This window comes from Bombina bombina, chromosome 8 (assembly GCF_027579735.1).
Source record: "Bombina bombina isolate aBomBom1 chromosome 8, aBomBom1.pri, whole genome shotgun sequence".
Taxonomy (NCBI): Eukaryota; Metazoa; Chordata; class Amphibia; order Anura; family Bombinatoridae; genus Bombina; species Bombina bombina.
Window position 1 is genome coordinate 296463568 of NC_069506.1, and position 23640 is coordinate 296487207.

At 42.4% G+C, this 23640-nt stretch overlaps 1 protein-coding gene across 1 annotated transcript in view; it reads right to left on the bottom strand.

The window, feature by feature from the left end:
• The window catches only part of CENPS (centromere protein S), a 109987-nt gene that overhangs the window by 57690 nt on the left and 28657 nt on the right, over positions 1-23640 (bottom strand). Inside the window, exon 3 of the mRNA XM_053691488.1 lies at positions 16545-16578. Coding sequence (XP_053547463.1) covers positions 16545-16578 — 34 coding nt within the window. The remainder of the gene's footprint in view (positions 1-16544; positions 16579-23640) is intronic.

Genomic DNA, 23640 nt, shown 5'->3' on the forward strand with positions numbered 1-23640 from the left:
GGAGATCACTGCATTCAAATAGGCAATACTCTCCTCACATCCCTCTGACATTCACTGCACGCTGAGAGGAAAACCGGGCTCCAACTTGCTGCGGAGCGCATATCAACGTAGAATCTAGCACAAACTTACTTCACCACCTCCATCGGAGGCAAAGTTTGTAAAACTGAATTGTGGGTGTGGTGAGGGGTGTATTTATAGGCATTTTGAGGTTTGGGAAACTTTGCCCCTCCTGGTAGGAATGTATATCCCATACGTCACTAGCTCATGGACTCTTGCTAATTACATGAAAGAAATGATGATTCTGTTGAACAGATTTGTAAGGCTGCGCCTTGGTCTTCGCTTCATACCTTTTCCAAATTTGATACTTTTGCTTCTTCGGAGGCTATTTTTGGGAGAAAGGTTTTGCAAGCAGTGGTGCCTTCCGTTTAGGTTCCTGTCTTGTCCCTCCCTTCATCCGTGTCCTAAAGCTTTGGTATTGGTATCCCACAAGTTAGGATGAATCTGTGGACTCGGTACATCTTGCAAAAGCAAAGAGAATTTATGCTTACCTGATAAATTTCTTTCTTTTGCGATGTACCGAGTCCACGGCCCGCCCTGTCTATTCAAGACAGATATTATTTTTTTTTTTTATGTAAACTTCAGTCACCTCTGCATCTTATAGTTTCTCCTTTTCTTCCTTGGCCTTCGGTCGAATGACTGGGGGGTGGAGTTAAGGGGGGGAGCTATATAGACCGCTCTGCTGTGGTGCACTCTTTGCTACTTCCTGTCAGGAAGGACAATATCCCACAAGTTAGGATGAATCCGTGGACTCGGTACATCGCAAAAGAAAGAAATTTATCAGGTAAGCATAAATTCTGTTACTTACACACACACACACACACACACACACACAATAGCTAACACTTACCTACATATGTACAGCTATATTAAAAGCATAAAACAATATACTTATACACACATACAATAGCCAGCACTCACCTACATATGTACAGCTAAGTTAAAAGCATAAAACAATATACTTACACACACACACACACAAACAATAGCCAGCACTCACCTACATATGTACAGCTAAGTTAAAAGCATAAAACAGTATACTTACGCACACACACACAAACAATAGCCAGCACTCACCTACATATGTATAGCTAGGTTAAAAGCATAAAACAGTATACTTACACACACACACACAAACAATAGCCAGCACTCACCTACATATGTATAGCTAGGTTAAAAGCATAAAACAGTATACTTACACACACACACACAAACAATAGCCAGCACTCACCTACATATGTATAGCTAGGTTAAAAGCATAAAACAATATACTTACACACACAATAGCCAGTACTCACCTACATATGTACAGCAAAGTTAAAAGTATAAAACATTATACTTACACACACAATAGCCAGCACTCGCCTACATATGTACAGCTAGGTTAAAAGCATAAAACAATATACTTACACACACAATAGCCAGTACTCACCTACATATGTACAGCAAAGTTAAAAGTATAAAACATTATACTTACACACACAATAGCCAGCACTCGCCTACATATGTACAGCTAGGTTAAAAGCATAAAACAATATACTTACACACACACACACACACACACACAAACAATAGCCAGCACTCACCTACATATGTACAGCTAGGTTAAAAGCATAAAACAATATACTTACACACACACACAAACAATAGCCAGCACTCACCTACATATGTACAGCTAAGTTAAAAGCATAAAACAACATTCTTACACACACAATAGCCAGCACTCACTTACATATGTACAGCTAAGTTAAAAGCATAAAATAATATACTTACACACACACACATACACAAACACAATAGCCAGCACTCACCTACATATGTACAGCTAGGTTAAAAGCATAAAACAATATACTTACACACACACACACACACACACAATAGCCAGCACTCGCCTACATATGTACAGCTAGGTTAAAAGCATAAAACAATATACTTACACACACACACACACAAACACAATAGCCAGCACTCACCTACATATGTACAGCTAGGTTAAAAGCATACAACAATATACTTACACACACACACAATAGCCAGCATTCACCTAAATATGTACAGCTAGGTTAAAAGCATACAACAATATACTTACACACACACACAATAGCCAGCATTCACCTACATATGTACAGCTAGGTTAAAAGCATACAACAATATACTTACACACACACACACACACAATAGCCAGCTCTCACCTACATATGTACAGCTAAGTTAAAAGCATAAAACAATATACTTACACACACACAGAATGGCCAGCACTTGTATCAGAAGCACACAGCAAGGAAAAGTTAGTTACAGCATTCGGCTAAATGGTGATAGGCCCAGGTGCAGCGTTGCAGCCTCTTCTTACCGGAGACCTTAAAACTACAGCCACATGTATTTCTGTAACTCTTCATTTTTACTTTAAACTTAGCTGTACATATGTAGGTGGGTGCTGGCTATTGTGTGTGCGTGTGTAAGTAACTTAAATTATTTATATATTCTGCACGTATTGAAGTATTTTTTATTTTGTATGTTTTGTTTTATTGAAGAGAATTAAAGAAATTTTGGTTCAGCAAAAGGATCACTATCACTTTGTTTATTTATAACAAATTATGCTTACCTGATAATTTTCTTTTCTTCTGTACGGGGAGAGTCCACAGCTGCATTCATTACTTTTGGGAAATACAGAACCTGGCCACCAGGAGGAGGGAAAGACAACCCAGCCAAATTCTTAAATACCTCCCCCAGTTCCCTCATCCCCCAGTCATTCTGCGAAAGAAACAAAGAACAGTAGGAGAAATATGAGGGTGAAAAAAGGTGCCAGAAGAACGAATAAAAAAGAATTTAAGGCGGACGACAGGAAAAAAAACGGACGGGGAGCCGTGGACTCTCCCCGTACAGAAGAAAAGAAAATGATCAGGTAAGCCTAATTTAAATTTTTCTTCTTAAAACAGGGAGAGAGTCCAAAGCTGCATTCATTACTTTTGGGAAATCATTCCCCAAGCTTATAGAGGACACTGAATGCAAACGGGCGGGAACAAAAAGGCAGCCCATTCTGATGGCACCACAGTCTGACAACACGGATTCCCGATAAAAAACTACTTCAACAGAAGCAGGAAGAACAAAAATATAATAAGAGGACAAGGTAACTGCCCATCAATTAGAACAATAATGATCCCAGTTAGAGATCATCATTAAATTCTGGACTCTACTGAGCACAAAAACCTGAGGAGACAAAAGTTCCACTCTCTAGAAGCACACAAATAAAAACCTCTCCATGAACAATGGCAAGGGAAACAACAAACAAACTCCCACACCATATTCTCCCTAACTAAAAGAAGGGAAGAATCAGATAAGAAGGTCCGAAAGAACCTCCAGAAATAATCCCCGAAGATTCAAGGACAAAACAGAGAGAGAAGCCCCTAGCATAACTCGAAAAAGAGCGGCTACCAGGCTGCAAGAGGACAAAGTCCCATAGAAAATACTCTACCGACGGAGGAGAGCAAAGAAAGGAAAAATTCCAGATAACCTCCTACATGGATTCAAAAAGGAACCAATATAAAGATTTAACCGGAACCGAAGTCCCAGAAGGACAAAAAGGTAGAACAAGACTACCTTACCATAGACAGCTAACTAGCACAGAGAAACTGAACACCCATAGATCAGAAAAAAACCTCGGGAGCAGAACAGGAACGGAATAATAACATCCGTTTACGCCACAAACGAAAGCCGCAGGCTTCCATCAGATAGGCAGTCAGACTAAACGTCAAACCATAGTAACTTACCAACCGAGTAGCTAGCAAACTTGCACCAGGACATTCCTGGAAAGGAACAAGAGGAAAAAAAACTCAGAAAGCAGGGCGGACCAACTCCCCCCTACTAGAAAACGGGCTAAGGGAGGACAACACCATGACCAATAAGGAAGAGCCAACTGACCGCTAAGGGAAGGTTCCCGAACCAACTGCAAGGCCTCCCAACCTAAGTAAGGATCCTTCGGAAGACAAGATACGTGGTTGATGCCCAAGCAGAGCAGTCAGAATTCCTGATTCCCTACTCTGATCGAACAGTCCTATCACAAAAGCGACTTTCAATGTCTCAAGGACAAGAGAGATTAAAAAATCCCAGCATCGACAAGGCCCAGAGATCAGATAATGAATCTCCAACCACAAGTTCCTAAGGAAAAGAAGCAGGAAGGAGGCACCGACACCCAGAGAGACTAACTCGGGATCCAGGATACCTATCCTCATTACCCCTCAAAAAAATGAAGGAAGGGTACACGGCAGACAAGATAAACCCTCGACCCACTGAACTCCTAGAGATGAGGAAAACTACCTCAGGAGGAGCCAACTGGATAGGCGCAGTAGACCTGATCCTTCCAAATAAATGGAAAACGAAGAAACCCAGGAATATTCCGGTAATGAAATTCCCAGGAAAAACTTCCTCCGTCTCTCCAAAAGAGAGAAAAAGAACAGCCCCAGTAGGAACAATGAGATTTCCCCAGGACCGGGAAAACAAGCCTGCTACTGAACGCCGGACAGATCCAAGACTATTAAAATTTTGAAAACAGAGGAACCAATATGCCAAGTCAAAGACAAGGACTAGGTTAAAAAAAAATGGACCCCCAAAACCAGGTGGCAGATCAAGACCAAAAACCTTGCGGAACAACCGCAAAGTTACCTGGAAAAGTTGATGCAAGCCATACCCCCATGGGGTCTTGAACTCTGATCTCTCATGATGTATCCCAGTGGCTGTCCACTCAGCCCCAAAAGGCCTCTAAGATAACACCCACAAAGTCTGAAGACAAAGAATGGACCGAAAAGAGATCAGAACTCCATGATTGAGAGAATATGACCGTCTCTAAAGATCCAGTCTGGATCAACCCTCAGAAAACCTACAGCTCTAGGAATTATGAGAATCCTAAAACTCCTATTGGTTATGGCAAGAGAGACTGCATAACAAGCCCCCAGATCCCCAAGTATATAGGATCAAAAAGGGGATACTGCAAGGACAAAAACGGTCCCTAAGAAATTAGTCTCGGCAACTAGATGACCGCAAGTTCTACCCCAAAAAGGCAAGGGGAAGCGAAAAGCATAGCAATCCTCAAAAAAGGGGAGAGAAACACTGGCGAAAGATCTGAAAATCGGACAATCCAATCCACAAGGAGTACCAATAGGGGGGAATAATCGCCCCCTACACCAGGTACTGGAGATCTCCATGCAGTCATCTGATCCTCCCCCCTCGGAAGGGAGGACTCTAGCTCCTGTCCAAGGACCTCCGGAACTACAAACATACTGCCACAGCAGAATTTGTAATTCCAGCAAACCACGTAAGCTATGCAGGGAAAAAACACTTAGTATCGAGTACGACCAAAATCGGACGCCCCACCAAGTTGAAATAATGTAGGACCACCCTGATATCTAGGATAGAAGGGCCTCCTATAGCTTGTAGAAACAAGAAAAACAACCTTGTAACAAGAGGTAAGCAAACCTAGTACCCAAACAGGACCAGCCTGTTGTCAAGGATACAAAAAGTCTGATATAACCTCAAAAGAACAGAGTGAACTAGTACCCAACCAGGACCAGCCTGCTGCAGAACTTTTCAAGGGCTAACTGAAAGTTCGAAACCCTTGCAGGGCTAGACTAAATATCCAGACAAACGACAGACAAATAAGCTCTGAGGCTTAAACATTGTCTCTTAAAAGTTTTTTTTTGTGTGACTTCTGCCGGAAGCAACAACTATCGCGACCATAAAATCCCAGAGAAGAAAAAAAAGTTTCCTAAAAGGAAAAGTCTACACCAGCCTCGAGCTCCGGAAATAAAAGAAACACATCCTAACTGTATTAAAAGAAAGTAGGCAGCACCCGCAGGTGAACGCCAAAAAGGAACAGAAACACTAACAGGGCCAGCCTGTCAGAGACCTGATTCCTCAAGAGCTCAGAACTGGGATTAGATACACAAACAAAAAAGACCATCAGGAGTAGGATCCACATCCCTCCACTCGTCTAGCGCTGTTCACTATCTGAATCAGAAAACTTAGGATCCGGTGGAGAATCAAGAGTGAAATCCTCGAAAGCCTCCAACACTTGCCTCAGCAGTACACGCAGGGGCGTCGGTCTGAATCTGAAGGCAAAACTCATCTCCGGCGGGGCATTTGAAGGCCCCAACCCTGATGGCTGTACCCCTGAATCCTCAGAGGGAACCGCTCCCCCAGAGGAAAGACCTGTCTCACCTGGCGCCCCCAGGTTAAGAGGACACGGATAAGCTCTTCGCTAGCCCTCAGGAAGATGTAAATGCGCCAACGCCAAAAATATGGCCATGTGCAACCGACCAACAACCTTTGGTGGAATGAAACCTCATTCCGGAGAAGGGGTAAAGGTACGGTATTTGGGACCACTGCCTGTGTAGGAACATAAAATTCCAGGGAACGCACCTCATGGGACACAGAATCCTCAGAGGCGGATGGCTCAGCGGTCTTTAATCTCTCTCCAGAAAGAGAAAAGAGCACTCTATTACGGCATATGGAACATAATTAATTGGGCTGGAATACCCGGGCCTCCATACAATCTAAGCAGGTAACAGAATTTGAATCAGAGAAACCCTCCCCAGAAAAATCAGAATCCTCCATAACTTGACCGAACAAATTATGGACAAAAATAACTGGCACCTCACACCCCCAATGGCTGGGGCACTCACCACCTCCTATGACCCAGACAAGTAGAGAACAGACCCTCTCCACCGACACTCGGTAAAAAATACGGAAATGGAGAACAAAAACGTGACCACGCCCGGTCACGAGGTGCAACCCACAGGCCAAGGAAAAGCGCGCCAGTCCTGTCAAAGAACTGCGTAGCTCGAAAAACCAGTACATTCCATAAAAACCATGAGCTCCAACATCACTACACATAAGCAGACAGAATCACATAACAAATATGATTAAAGTCCCCCAGTGCTCAATAACCCCCCTCAGGAGATATTAACCGTAGATTCCATAAAGATAAAGGAGTCCCACTGAGACCCTGTGTTCTATCATTACATTATATTCCCACATTGTAAGGAAAATGAAACGATCTTACCGGAATCTATGCCGTGGAACAGTAACACGGTCCCTAAAGTTTGACAGATAGTAGCATTGCTTCTGACATGGACTTGAGTGAAGAAAGCAGGCAGCAAAACTCGTCAACGCGGATTGCTTATAGAGCTGTTAATGAGTAGTAATGATTTCGCAGAAAGACTCTCCCTGCATCTCTGGACTCCAACTTTCATCCATGCTCTCACTGAGAGGCTGACAGGACTAATTAAAACTCCAGTCCCATCTCAAAGAGTACTACCCTCCATAAGAGACTATTCCGTAATCTTCTGACACTTCTTTGCCAACCTCCTGTGACGAAAGGCAAAGAATGACTGGGGGATGACGGAAGTGGGGGAGGTATTTAAGCCTTTGGCTGGGGTGTCTTTGCCTCCTCATGGTGGCAAGGTTCTGTATTTCCCAAAAGTAATGAATGCAGCTGTGGACTCTCCCTGTTATAAAAAGAAAATATTGTTTTACGAGTTTAACCTAGCTGTACATATGTAGGTGAGTGCTCTCTATTGTGTGAGTGTGTGTGTGTGTAAATAACATAATTTATGCTTACCTGATAAATTTATTTCTCTTGTAGTGTATCCAGTCCACGGATCATCCATTACTTGTGGGATATTCTCCTTCCCAACAGGAAGTTGCAAGAGGATCACCCACAGCAGAGCTGCTATATAGCTCCTCCCCTCACTGCCATATCCAGTCATTCGACCGAAACAAGCCGAGAAAGGAGAAACCATAGGGTGCAGTGGTGACTGTAGTTTAATTGAAATTTAGACCTGCCTGAAAAGGACAGGGCGGGCCGTGGACTGGATACACTACAAGAGAAATAAATGTATCAGGTAAGCATAAATTATGTTTTCTCTTGTTAAGTGTATCCAGTCCACGGATCATCCATTACTTGTGGGATACCAATACCAAAGCTAAAGTACACGGATGATGGGAGGGACAAGGCAGGAACTTAAACGGAAGGAACCACTGCCCGTAGAACCTCTCCCCCAAAAACAGCCTCCGAAGAAGCAAAAGTATCAAATTTGGAAAATTTGGAAAAAGTATGAAGGGAAGACCAAGTTGCAGCCTTGCAAATCTGTTCAACAGAGGCCTCATTTTTAAAGGCCCAGGTGGAAGCCACAGCTCTAGTAGAATGAGCTGTAATCCTTTCAGAAGGCTGCTGTCCAGCAGTCTCATAGGCTAAACGGATTATACTCCGAAGCCAAAAAGAAAGAGGTTGCCGAGGTCTTCTGACCTCTCCTCTGTCCAGAGTAAACAACAAACAGGTTAGATGTTTGGCGAAAATCTTTAGTAGCCTGTAAGTAAAACTTCAAGGCACGGACTACGTCTAGATTATGCAAAAGACGTTCCTTCTTTGAAGAAGGATTAGGACATAATGATGGAACAACAATCTCTTGATTGATATTCTTGTTAGAAACCACCTTAGGTAAAAACCCAGGTTTTGTACGCAGAACAACTTTATCTGAATGAAAGATCAGATAAGGAGAATCACAATGTAAGGCAGATAACTCCGAGACTCTTCGAGCCGAGGAAATAGCCATCAGAAAAAGAACTTTACATGAAAGAAGTTTGATATCAATAGAATGAAGGGGTTCAAACGGAACCCCTTGAAGAACTTTAAGAACCAAGTTTAAGCTCCATGGAGGAGCAACAGGTTTAAACACAGGCTTAATTCTAACTAAAGCCTGACAAAATGCCTGAACGTCTGGAACTTCTGCCAGACGCTTGTGTAAAAGAATAGACAGAGCAGAAATCTGTCCCTTTAAAGAACTAGCTGATAATCCTTTGTCCAAACCCTCTTGGAGGAAGGACAATATCCTAGGAATCCTAACCCTACTCCATGAGTAATTCTTGGATTCACACCAATGAAGATATTTACGCCATATCTTGTGGTAAATTTTCCTGGTGACAGGCTTTCGTGCCTGTATTAAGGTATCAATTACTGACTCGGAGAAGCCACGCTTTGATAGGATCAAGCGTTCAATCTCCATGCAGTCAGTCTCAGAGAAAGTAGATTTGGATGATTGAAAGGACCTTGTATTAGAAGGTCTTGTCTCAGAGGCAGAGTCCATGGTGGAAAGGATGACATGTCCACTAGGTCTGCATACCAAGTCCTGCATGGCCACGCAGGCGCTATCAATATCACCGATGCTCTTTCCTGTTTGATTTTGGCAATCAGACGAGGGAACAGAGGAAACGGTGGAAACACATAAGCCAGGTTGAAGAACCAAGGCGCTGCTAGAGCATCTATCAGTGCCGCTTCTGGGTCCCTGGACCTGGATCCGTAACAAGGAAGCTTGGCGTTCTGGCGAGACGCCATGAGATCCAATTCTGGTTTGCCCCAACGGAGAACCAATTGAGCAAACACCTCTGGATGGAGTTCCCATTCCCCCGGATGAAAAGTCTGACGACTTAGAAAATCCGCCTCCCAGTTCTCTACACCTGGGATATGGATCGCTGACAGGTGGCAAGAGTGAGTCTCTGCCCAGCGAATTATCTTGGAGACTTCTGACATCGCTAGGGAACTCCTGGTTCCCCCTTGATGGTTGATGTAAGCCACAGTCGTGATGTTGTCCGACTGAAATCTGATGAACCTCAGTGTTGCTAGCTGAGGCCAAGCCAGAAGAGCATTGAATATTGCTCTTAACTCCAGAATATTTATTGGGAGGAGTTTCTCCTCCTGACTCCATGAACCCTGAGCCTTCAGGGAGTTCCAGACTGCACCCCAACCTAGAAGGCTGGCATCTGTTGTTACAATTGTCCAATCTGGTCTGCGAAAGATCATACCCTTGGACAGATGGGCCCGAGATAACCACCAGAGAAGAGAATCTCTGGTTTCCTGATCCAGATTTAGTAGAGGGGACAAATCTGTGTAATCCCCATTCCACTGACTGAGCATGCATAATTGCAGCGGTCTGAGATGCAGGCGTGCGAATGGCACTATGTCCATCGCCGCTACCATTAAGCCGATTACTTCCATGCACTGAGCCACCGTGGGGCGCGGAATGGAGTGAAGAACACGGCAAGCATTTAGAAGTTTTGATAACCTGGACTCAGTCAGGTAAATTTTCATTTCTACAGAATCTATTAGAGTCCCTAGGAAGGAAACCCTCGTGAGAGGAGATAGAGAACTCTTTATTTCGTTCACTTTCCACCCATGCGACCTCAGGAATGCCAGAACTATCTCTGTATGAGATTTGGCAATTTGAAAGCTTGACGCCTGTATCAGGATATCGTCCAGGTAAGGAGCCACCGCTATGCCTCGCGGTCTTAGGACCGCCAGAAGTGAGCCCAGAACCTTTGTAAAAATTCTTGGGGCTGTAGCCAACCCGAATGGAAGAGCTACAAATTGGTAATGCCTGTCTAGAAAGGAAAACCTCAGGAACTGATGATGATTCTTGTGAATCGGAATGTGAAGGTAGGCATCCTTTAAGTCCACTGTGGTCATGTACTGACCCTCTTGGATCATGGGTAAAATGGTTCGAATAGTTTCCATCTTGAATGACGGAACTCTGAGGAATTTGTTTAGGATCTTTAGATCCAAAATTGGTCTGAAGGTTCCCTCTTTTTTAGGAACCACAAACAGATTTGAATAAAACCCCTGTCCTTGTTCCGTCCGCGGAACTGGATGGATCACTCCCATTACAAGGAGATCTTGTACGCAGCTTAGGAATGCCTCTTTCTTTATCTGGTTTGCAGATAATCTTGAAAGGTGAAATCTCCCTTGTGGAGGAGAAGCTTTGAAGTCCAGAAGATATCCCTGAGATATGATCTCCAACGCCCAGGGATCCTGAACATCTCTTGCCCACGCCTGGGCGAACAGAGAGAGTCTGCCCCTTACTAGATCCGTTGTCGGATAGGGGGCCGCTCCGTCATGCTGTCTTAGAGACAGCAGCAGGCTTTCTGGCCTGCTTGCCCTTGTTACAGGACTGGTTAGGTTTCCAGGCCTGCTTGGATTGAGCAAAAGTTCCCTATTGTTTTGAAGCAGAGGAAGTTGATGCTGCACCTGCCTTGAAATTTCGAAAGGCACGAAAATTAGACTGTTTGGCCTTTGATTTGGCCCTGTCCTGAGGAAGGGTATGACCCTTACCTCCAGTAATGTCAGCAATAATTTCTTTAAAACCAGGCCCGAATAAGGTCTGCCCCTTGAAAGGAATGTTGAGTAATTTAGACTTTGAAGTCACATCAGCTGACCAGGATTTGAGCCATAGCGCCCTACGCACCTGGATGGCGAATCCAGAATTCTTAGCCGTTAGTTTAGTCAAATGAACAATGGCATCAGAAACAAATGAGTTAGCTAGTTTAAGAGTTCTAAGCTTGTCAACAATTTCAGTCAATGGAGCTGTATGGATGGCCTCTTCCAGGGCCTCAAACCAGAATGCCGACGCAGCAGTGACAGGCGCAATGCATGCAAGGGGCTGTAAAATAAAACCTTGTTGAATAAACATTTTCTTAAGGTAACCCTCTAATTTTTTTATCCATTGGATCTGAAAAAGCACAACTGTCCTCAACCGGGATAGTGGTACACTTTGCTAAAGTAGAAACTGCTCCCTCCACCTTAGGGACAGTCTGCCATAAGTCCCGTGTAGTGGCATCTATTGGAAACATTTTTCTAAATATAGGAAGTGGGGAAAAGGGCACACCGGGCCTATCCCACTCCTTACTAATAATTACTGTAAGCCTTTTAGGTATTGGAAAAACATCAGTACTCACCGGCACTGCATAGTATTTATCCAGCCTACACAATTTCTCTGGCACTGCAATTGTGTCAGAGTCATTCAGAGCAGCTAATACCTCCCCAACCAATACACGGAGGTTCTCAAGCTTAAATTTAAAATTAGAAATCTCTGAATCAGGTCTCCCCGATTCAGAGACATCACCCACAGACTGAAGCTCTCCGTCCTCAGGTTCTGCATATTGTGACGCAGTATCAGACATGGCTCTTACAGCATCTACGCGCTCTGTATCTCGTCTAACCCCAAAGCTATCGCGCTTGCCTCTCAATTAAGGCAATCTGAATAATACCTCTGACAGGGTATTATTCATGATTGCAGCCATGTCCTGCAAAGTAATCGCTATGGGCGTCCCTGATGTACTTGGCGCCATATTAGCGTGCGTCCCTTGAGCGGGAGGCGAAGGGTCCGACACGTGGGGAGAGTTAGTCGGCATAACTTTCCCCTCGACAGACCCCTCTGGTGACAATTCTTTTATAGATAAAGACTGATCTTTACTATTTAAAGGTGAAATCAATACATTTAGTACACATTCTCCTATGGGGCTCCACCATGGCTTTTAAACATAATGAACAAGTAGCCTCTGTTTCAGACATGTTTGTACAGACTAGCAATGAGACTAGCAAGCTTGGAAAACACTTTAAAGCAAGTTAAGAAGCAATATAAAAAACGTTACTGTGCCTTTAAGAGAAACAAATTTTGACAAAATTTGAAATAACAGTGAAAAAAGGCAGTTACACTAACAAAATTTTTACAGTGTATGTAACAAGTCAGCAGAGCATTGCACCCACTTTCAAATGGATGATTAACCCCTTAATAACAAAAACAGAATAATAAATGACAAAAAAGTTTTTTAAACACAGTCACAACAACTGCCACAGTCTACTGTGATTGTTACCCTCCTCAAACACGACTTTGAAGCCTTTTGAGCCCTTCAGAGATGTCCTGGATCATGCAGGAAGAAGCTGAATGTCTCTGTCAGTATTTTTATCTGCACAGAAAAGCACTAAAATAGGCCCTTCCCACTCATATTGCAACAGTGGAAAGCCTCAGAAACTGTTTCTAGGCAAAAATCAAACCAGCCATGTGGAAAAAAAACTAGGCCCCAATAAGTTTTGTCACCAAACATATATAAAAACGATTAAACATGCCAGCAAACGTTTTATATTACACTTTTATAAGAGTATGTATCTCTGTTAATAAGCCTGATACCAGTCGCTATCACTGCATTTAAGGCTTTACTTACATTAATCCGGTATCAGCAGCATTGAAAACCTGCACGCCATTCCCTCTCTGAAGTTACCTCACTCCTCAGAATATGTGAGAACAGCAATGGATCTTAGTTACTTCTGCTAAGATCATAGAAATCACAGGCAGATTCTTCTTCTAATGCTGCCTGAGATGAAACAGTACACTCCGGTACCATTTAAAAATAACAAACTTTTGATTGAAGTTAAAAAACTAACTATAATACACCACTCTCCTCTTACTACGTCAATCTTTGTTGAGAGTTGCAAGAGAATGACTGGATATGGCAGTGAGGGGAGGAGCTATATAGCAGCTCTGCTGTGGGTGATCCTCTTGCAACTTCCTGTTGGTAAGGAGAATATCCCACAAGTAATGGATGATCCGTGGACTGGATACACTTAACAAGAGAAATATTGTTTTATGCTTTTAACCTAGCTGTACATATGTAGGTGAGTGCTGGCTATTGTGTGTGTAAGTATATTGTTTTATGCTTTTAACCTAGCTGTACATATGTAGGCGAGTGCTGGCTATTGTGTGTATGTGTGTGTGTAAGTATATTGTTTTATGCTTTTAACCTAGCTGTACATATATAGGTGAGTGCTGGCTATTGTGTGTGTAAGTATATTGTCTTATGCTTTTAACCAAGCTGTACATATGTAGGTGAGTGCTGGCTATTGTGTGTGTGTGTGTAAGTATATTGTTTTATGCTTTTAACCTAGCTGTACATATGTAGGGGAGGGCTGGCTTTTGTGTGTGCAAGTATATTGTTTTATGCTTTTAACCTAGCTGCACATATGTAGGCGAGTGCTGGCTATTGTGTGCGTGTGTGTGTAAGTATATTGCTTTATGCTTTTAACCTAGCTGTACATATGTAGGTGAGTGCTGGCTATTGTGTGTGTGTGTGTGTGTGTATAAGTATATTGCTTTATGCTTTTAACCTAGCTGTACATATGTAGGTGAGTGCTGGCTATTGTGTGTGTAAGTATATTGTTTTATTCTTTTAACCTAGCTGTACATATGTAAGTGAGTGCTGACTATTGTGTAAGTATATTGTTTTATGCTTTTAACCTAGCTGTACATATGTAGGTGAGTGCTGGCTTTTGTGTGTGTAAGTATATTGTTTTATGCTTTTAACCTAGCTGTACATATGTAGGTGAGTGCTGGCTATTGTGTAAGTATATTGTTTAATGCTTTTAACCTAGCTGTACATATGTAGGTGAGTGCTGGCTATTGTGTGTGTGAATATATTGTTTTATGCTTTTAACCTCTGCCCCGTTACCACTTTCTGTTGGGGTACCTCAAGGTTCTGTCCTTGGTCCCCTTCACTTTTCAATCTACACGTCGTCACTAGGTTCCTTAATAAAGTCCCATGGGTTTCAATATCATTTGTATGCCAATGACACCCAAATCTACCTCTCTGCACCAGACCTACCTCCTTCCTTACTAGTCCGTGTCACTAAATGTCTTTCTCATATCTCATCTTGGATGTCCTCTCACTACCTTAAGCTAAATCTCTCCAAAACTGAACTCCTTATTTTTCCCTCTTCTTCCAATGTCTCCACCCCCAAAATTTCTATAACTGTTGATAATTCCATTATTACCCCTACCCCGCACGCCCAATGTCTTGGGGTCACACTTGACTCAGATCTTTCCTTCACTCCTCACATTCAGTCCTTGGCTGAAGCCTGCCGCTTCCACCTTAAAAACATTGCTAAAATTAGACATTTCCTTACACAAGATACAACAAAGATTTTAATCCACTCTCTCATCCTTTCCCGCCTTGACTACTGCAATTCCGTCCTCTCTGGTCTACCTAGCTGCCGCATAGCTCCTTTACAATCCATTGTGAATGCCTCTGCCAGGCTCATCTTCCTTACTCGTCGATCTTCATCTGCTGCGCCTCTCTGCCAATCCCTTCACTGGCTTCCTCTTGCCTCTAGGATTAAACATAAAATCCTCACTCTGACATATAAAGCTCTCAACTACACTGCTCCCCCCTACATCTCAGAACTTGTCTCTAGATACTCTCCCTCCCGTCCCCTTCGATCAGCTCAGGATCTCCTCCTCTCCTCCTCTCTTGTTACTTCCTCACATTCATGTTTACAGGACTTCTCCAGACTGGCCCCCATCTTGCGGAATTCCCTGCCTCGCTCCATAAGATTCTCCCCTAGTTTTAACAGCTTCAAGCACTCCCTAAAAACTCTACTATTCAGGGATGCATACAACCAACACTAACCTTTCCTAACACCATTGCTTTCACCTTGAACCCCTTAGATTGTAAGCCTATGGGCCCAGCTGTTTACAGATCGCTTCATAAGAGCCGACTACAACAGTGAAACTCTCGGCAGGGCCCTCTACCCACTTGACCCCTACAAAAGCTATCCTGTACACCGACTATGTTTACAGCGCTGCAGAATCTGTTGGCGCTCTACAAATACATGATAATAATAATAACCTAGCTGTACATATGTAGGTGAGTGCTGGCTATTTTGTGTGTGTGTGTGTAATTATATTGTTCTCTAAAATGTTGGCAGTTTTGTGGGTCCCTCAGCATTTAAAAGGTACAGTCCAATACATAATTTTGAAACTGGTCCCACATCTATAAGCTTGTAAGAAGTACATGAAACATTTACATATTTGTTTTTTAGAAGCCGGAAATGGTCAATAAGCTCCACCCACATATGTGTATATTTTGGTATGTTACGTTTCTCCAATCACGATCAATTCATGAATACGTTTTCCTACTCACACACACTAATTTGTGCATGTGCAATTTGAAATGGCTAACTGAAAAACATTAAATGTGCACTGCTAAACTGTCACACAAAAAAAACGCTAACTGGACAAGAAGAAAGCTGTGGGTGGAGCTTGGCAGCTATTTTTGGCTGCTAACAAACATTGATTATTTAAAAGTTTGATGTATATCTTACAAGCTTATAGATGATCACCCTGTTGCAAGAGGATTGTCTGGTATGTAACAACAAATAATAAAGAATAAGTATTGGGTCTAGACTGTCCCTTTAATTAAATTGCACTTTTTACATGCTCAGTGGTGATGATGCAGATTGGTGTGAGTTGTATTCGCAGACAGTGGTCTGTATGGTGTTAATAATCATAGTATTATTAGATGTCAGATTTCACATTCACAGTGACGTTAAAAAACATGGAAATTCTTAAATGAAACTCTTCGATGAAATATAATATTTTGTGTTCTATGTTATCATTAAATCCTGTCAGTGGGGAGTTTCTGTGCCAATGACCAGAGAAGAGGAGCCATGCTGGAGTTATTTTCTATATAAAGGCACTTCAGCGAGCAGTCACTTGGCTGGTCCTCGGCACAGAACACAAAAAGGCTTGTGTGCTAAGAATCCTTGAGAACCATCAGCTAAAGAGGAATCTAACTGCTTGTGTCATGCGGAGAATAGGGAGGCCGGTACCTACCGTGCAAACATCTCAAGGTCTTTTGCAAAGATTTCTGCAGTGATTGAAAAAAGAAGGGGAAAGAAAAAGGAGGCGGCAATTAATTATAGAACTGCGATATCAGTTAAAAAGAAATCTTACAAGGGCATCAAGATAAAGGTAACTCATGTGAAACTGTTCAGTAAACTAAAAGGGGCACACTGACAGCCAGACAACTACACAGGTAACGTAATAAATGGCACACTGACAGCAAGTAAACAAATACACAGGTAAAGTAATAAAGGGCACACTGACAGCCAGACAACTACACAGGTAACGTAATAGAGGGCACACTGACAGCAAGTAAACAAATACACAGGTAAAGTAATAAAGGGCACACTGACAGCAAGTAAACAGCTACACAGGTAAAGTAATAAAGGGCACACTGACAGCAAGTAAACAGCTACACAGGTAAAGTAATAAATGGCACACTGACAGCAAGTAAACAAATACACAGGTAAAGTAATAAAGGGCACACTGACAGCAAGTAAACAAATACACAGGTAAAGTAATAAAGGGCACACTGACAGCCAGACAACTACACAGGTAACGTAATAGAGGGCACACTGACAGCAAGTAAACAAATACACAGGTAAAGTAATAAAGGGCACACTGACAGCAAGTAAACAAATACACAGGTAAAGTAATAAAGGGCACACTGACAGCAAGTAAACAGCTACACAGGTAAAGTAATAAAGGGCACACTGACAGCAAGTAAACAGCTACACAGGTAAAGTAATAAATGGCACACTGACAGCAAGTAAACAAATACACAGGTAAAGTAATAAAGGGCACACTGACAGCAAGTAAACAAATACACAGGTAAAGTAATAAAGGGCACACTGACAGCCAGACAACTACACAGGTAACGTAATAGAGGGCACACTGACAGCAAGTAAACAAATACACAGGTAAAGTAATAAAGGGCACACTGACAGCAAGTAAACAGCTACACAGGTAAAGTAATAAAGGGCACACTGACAGCAAGTAAACAGCTACACAGGTAAAGTAATAAAGGGCACACTGACAGCAAGTAAACAGCTACACAGGTAAAGTAATAAAGGGCACACTGACAGCAAGTAAACAGCTACACAGGTAAAGTAATAAAGGGCACACTGACAGCAAGTAAACAGTTACACAGGTAAAATAATAAAGGGCACACGGACAGCAAGTAAACAGCTACACAGGTAAAGTAATAAAGGGCACACTGACAGCAAGTAAACAGTTACACATGTAAAGTAATAAAGGGCACACTGACAGCAAGTAAACAGCTACACAGGTAAAGTAATAAAGGGCACACGGACAGCATTAAACAGCTACACAGGTAAAGTAATAAATGGCACACTGACAGCAAGTAAACAGTTACACAGGTAAAGTAATAAAGGGCACAATGACAGCAAGTAAACAGCTACACAGGTAAAGTAATAAAGGGCACACTGACAGCAAGTAAACAGTTACACAGGTAAAGTAATAAAGGGCACACTGACAACAAGTAAACAGCTACACCGGTAAAGTAATACAGGGCACACTGACAACAAGCAAACAGTTACACAGGTAAAGTAATAAAGGGCACACTGACAGCAAGACAACTACACATGTAAAGTAATAAAGGGCACACTGACAGCAAGTAAACAGTTACACAGGTAAAGTAATAAAGGGCACACTGACAACAAGTAAACAGCTACACCGGTAAAGTAATACAGGGCACACTGACAGCAAGTAAACAGTTACACAGGTAAAGTAATAAAGGGCACACTGACAGCCAGACAACTACACAGGTAAAGTAATAAAGGGCACACTGACAGCAAGTAAACAGTTACACAGGTAAAGTAATAAAGGGCACACTGACAGCAAGTAAACAACTACACAGGTAAAGTAATAAAGGGCACACTGATAGCAAGTAAACAACTACACAGGTAAAGTAATAAAGGGCACACTGATAGCAAGTAAACCACTACACAGGTAAAGTAATAAAGGGCACACTGACAGCCAGTAAACAGTTACACAGCTAAAGTAATAAAGGGCACACTGACAACAAGTAAACAGTTACACAGGTAAAGTAATAAAGGGAACACTGACAACAAGCAAACAGTTACACAGGTAAAGTAATAAAGGGAACACTGACAACAAGCAAACAGTTACACAGGTAAAGTAATAAAGGGCACACTGACAGCAAGTAAACAACTACACAGGTAAAGTAATAAAGGGCACACTGACAGCAAGCAAACAGTTACACAGGTAAAGTAATAAAGGGAACACTGACAACAAGCAAACAGTTACACAGGTAAAGTAATAAAGGGCACACTGACAGCAAGTAAACAACTACACAGGTAAAGTAATAAAGGGCACACTGACAGTAAGTAAACAGCTACACATGTAAAGTAATAAAGGGCACACTGACAGTAAGTAAACAGCTACACAGGTAAAGTAAGAAAGGGCACACTGACAGCAAGTAAACAACTACACAGGTAAAGTAATAAAGGGCACACTGACAGCAAGTAAACAACTACACAGGTAAAGTAAGAAAGGGCACACTGACAACAAGTAAACAGCTACACAGGTAAAGTAATAAAGGGCACACTGACAACAAGTAAACAGCTACACAGGTAAAGTAATAAAGGACACACTGACAGCCAGTAAACAGTTACACAGGTAAAGTAATAAAGGGCACACTGACAACAAGTAAACAACTACACAGGTAAAGAAATAAAGGGCACACTGACAACAAGTAAACAACTACACAGGTAAAGTAATAAAGGGCACACTAACAGCCAGTAAACAGTTACACAGGTAAAGTAATAAAGGGCACACTGACAGCAAGACAACTACACAGGTAAAGTAATAAAGGGCACACTGACAACAAGTAAACAACTACACAGGTAAAGTAATAAAGGGCACACTGACAACAAGTAAACAGCTACACAGGTAAAGTAATAAAGGGCACACTGACAGCAAGTAAACAACTACACAGGTAAAGTAATAAAGGGCACATTGACAGCAAGTAAACAACTACACAGGTAAAGTAATAAAGGGCACACTGACAGCAAGTAAACAACTACACAGGTAAAGTAATAAAGGGCACACTGACAGCAAGTAAACAACTACACAGGTAAAGTAATAAAGGGCACACTGACAAAAAGTAAACAGTTACACAGGTAAAGTAATAAAGGGCACACTGACAGCAAGCAAACATGGGCACAAGTGTCATATCAGCGTGATTATGTGTATACTGTCCCACTCCCTGTAAAGCTATGTAAAGTAAATAAATACACAGAGAAACGACTTTTTAATGACTATAAATTCAGGGTTACGTCAGCAGATACACCCAGCATGTAATCTCATTAATTCCCTTGCTGTATGAACGCTGCAGTGCTGTCTCTGGTAACAAAGGGTTAATAAGCTGCACACATGTGCCAGAGTATCTCTGCACTAACTATATAACTATTTCTGCACTAACTATATAACTATAGAGATGCCGCTATCAGGACACTGCAACTAGAAATTGCACAAGTAGTGTAATAAGATAAACATAAGTATATGAGGGACTGACTGGATAACAATAAGGCGACTGTTTAATCAGACAGCACCAGCTCTAGGCTGAAGGGAGAAAAAGTATTTTTTTCTTCTTTTTTTGCATCTGAGAGGGAATTTTCCTTTTTTTGCTTTTGTAAAAACACAATTTATGCTAACCTGATAAATTTATTTCTCTTGTGGTGTATCCAGTCCACGGATCATCCATTACTTGTGGGATATTCTCATTCCCAACAGGAAGTTGCAAGAGGACACCCAACAGCAGAGCTGTAATATAGCTCCTCCCCTAACTGTCATAGCCAGTCATTCGACCGAAAACAAGCCGAGAAAGGAGGAACCATAGGGTGTAGTGGTTACTGTAGTTTAAATTTAAAAATTACCTGCCTTAAAATGACAGGGCGGGCCGTGGACTGGATACACCACAAGAGAAATAAATTTATCAGGTAAGCATAAATTGTGTTTTCTCTTGTAAGGTGTATCCAGTCCACGGATCATCCATTACTTGTGGGATACCAATACCAAAGCTAAAGTACACGGATGAAGGGAGGGACAAGGCAGGAACTTAAATGGAAGAAACCACTGCCTGTAAAACCTCTCTCCCAAATATAGCCTCCAAAGAAGCAAAAGTATCACATTTGTAAAATTTTGAAAAAGTATGAAGCGAAGACCAAGTCGCCGCCTTGCAAATCTGTTCAACAGAAGCCTAATTTTTAAAGGCCCAAGTGGAAGCCACAGCTCTAGTGGAATGAGCTGTAATCCCTTCAGGAGGCTGCTGTCCAGCAGTCTCATAGGCTAAGCGGATTAAGCTTCTTAGCCAAAACGAAAAAGAGGTTGCCAAAGCCTTTTGACCTCTCCTCTGTCCAGAGTAGACAACAAACAAAGCAGATGTTTGACGAAAATCTTTAGTAGCTTGTAAGTAAAACTTTAAAGCACGGACCACGTCCAGATTGTGTAACACAAGGATGGAACCACAATCTCTTGATTGATATTCTTGTTAGATACCACCTTAGGTAAGAACCCAGGTTTGGTACGCAGGACTACCTTATCCGTATGAAAAATCAGATAAGGAGAATCACATTGTAAGGCAGATAGCTCAGAGACTATACGAGCCGAGGAAATAGCTACAAAAAAAAAAAAAAAAAAAAAAAGAACTTTCCAAGATAAAAGTTTGATATCTACGGAATGAAGAGTTTCAAACGGAACTTCTTGAAGAACCTTAAGAACCAAGTTTAAGCTCTATGGTGGAGCAACAGGTTTAAACACAGGCTTGATTCTAACTAAAGCCTGACAAAATGCCTTAACGTCTGGAACATCTGCCAGACGCTAGTGCAAAAGAATAGACAGAGCAAAAATCTGTCCCTTTAAGAAACTAGCTGACAATCCTTTTTCCAAACCTTCTTGGAGAAAAGATAAAATCCTAGGAATCCTGACCTTACTCCATGAGTAACCCTTGGATTCACCCCAATAAAGATATCTACGCCATACCTTATGGTAAATTTTCCTGGTGACAGGCTTTCGTGCCTGTATTAAGGTATCAATAACTGACTCAGAGAAGCCACGCTTTGATAAAATCAAGCGTTCAATCTCCAGGCAGTCAGCCTCAGAGAAATTAGATTTGGATGGTTGAAAGGACCCTGAAGTAGAAGGTCCTGTCTCAGAGGCAGAGACCATGGTGGAAAGGATGACATGTCCACTAGATCTGCATACCAGGTCCTGCGTGGCCACGCAGGTGCTATCAGAATCACCAATGCTCTCTCCTGCTTGATCTTGGCAATCAGTCGAGGGAGCAGAGGAAACGGTGGAAACACATAAGTCAGGTTGAAAGACCAGGGCGCTGCTAGAGTATCTATCAGTGTCGCCTTGGGATCCCTGGACCTGGATCCGTAACACGGAAGCTTGGCGTTCTGGCGAGACGCCATGAGATCCAGTTCTGGTTTGCCCCAACGGAGAATCAGTTGTGCAAATACCTCCAGATGGAGTTCCCACTCTCCCGGATGAAAAGTCTGACGACTTAGAAAATCCGCTTCCCAGTGCTCTACACCTGGGATATGGATAGCTGATAGGTGGCAAGAGTGAATCTCTGCCCAGTGAATTGTTTTTGAAACTTCTAACATCTCTAGGGAACTTCTTGTTCCCCCTCGATGGTTGATGTAAGCTACAGTCGTGATGTTGACCGACTGAAATCTGATGTACCTCAGAGTTGCTAACTGAGGCCAAGCCTGAAGAGCCTTGAACATCGCTCTTAGTTCCAGAATATTTATTGGAAGGAGAGACTCCTCCTGAGTCCACGATCCCTGAGCCTTCAGGGAGTTCCAGACTGCACCCCAACCTAGAAGGCTGGCATTTGTTGTTACAATAGTCCAATCTGGCCTGCGAAGGTCATACCTTTGGACAGATGGACCCGAGATAGCCACCAGGGAAGAGGATCCCTGGTCTCTTGGTCCAGATTCAGTTGAGGGGCCAAATCTGTGTAATCCCCGCTCCACTGACTGAGCCTGCATAGTTTCAGCGGTCTGAGATGTAAGCGTGCAAACGGCACTATGTCCATTGCTGCTACCATTAAGCCGATTACTTCCATACACTGAGCCACCAAAGGGCGCGGAATAGGGATGCACCGAAATTTCGGCCGCAGAAAGTTTCGGCCGAAAATAGCATTTTTTGTTATTTCGGTTTTCGGTTTTTTTGCCTTTTATTTTCGGCAAAATTATTGTGTAGCATATTTTAAATTTGATGCCAGCCTAGAGCTGCTGTTTGAGTTCATTACTTGACTTACTGTTTTGCATATAATAATAGTTTTCTAGGACTATACTTTATTTTGATAATTGGTAACAAAACAAAAACGGTTAAATGTGATTCTGTTACACAGAACTAAATAAAGAATAATACTAGCGATGCACCAAAATTTGGGCCGCCGAAAATGTGCAATTCCAATTTCGGCCCAAAGAGGACCAAAATGGCTAAAAATGTACAGCCCTCCCCTGTTCTATTGAGTTACATGTCTATCCTTAGCATAAGGTGAGCAGCACAGCAATGGCATGGTACACAGAGCACACACATAAGTACCATTACATGATGATATTTGAAACTAGCAGAGAAGGAAACCAAAGTTCAGAATAGTGAATACAAATATCAAAGGAGGATAAGTAACATGTTTATAAACACTTGATATTATCAGACACAGCCCTAAGCACACACAGTGAATATACAGTGCTCATACATCAGCCTCTTGTGCGTAGACATTCTATTCGCCTGAGGCAAATATGCGTGCACACTTTATAAGCATAAGCCCCAAGCTCGCACACAGTTGGTACAAATTAGCACCCACCAGACAGAGTAAACAAAAAAGCACGGTAACTTTCTATAACCACCTTGCACGTAAGGTTGTAGCTAAGTCCAGTGGTCCTGGTGATAGGTGACAGGCAGACTCCATTTGGGGCTCTGGACATATAATCTGACGGGTCAGTGTGAGACCCGAACCAGGAACTAGGCAGAGATACGATGAGAGACGATCAGGTGCAGCCACGCTCATCGCACGGATAACTATACC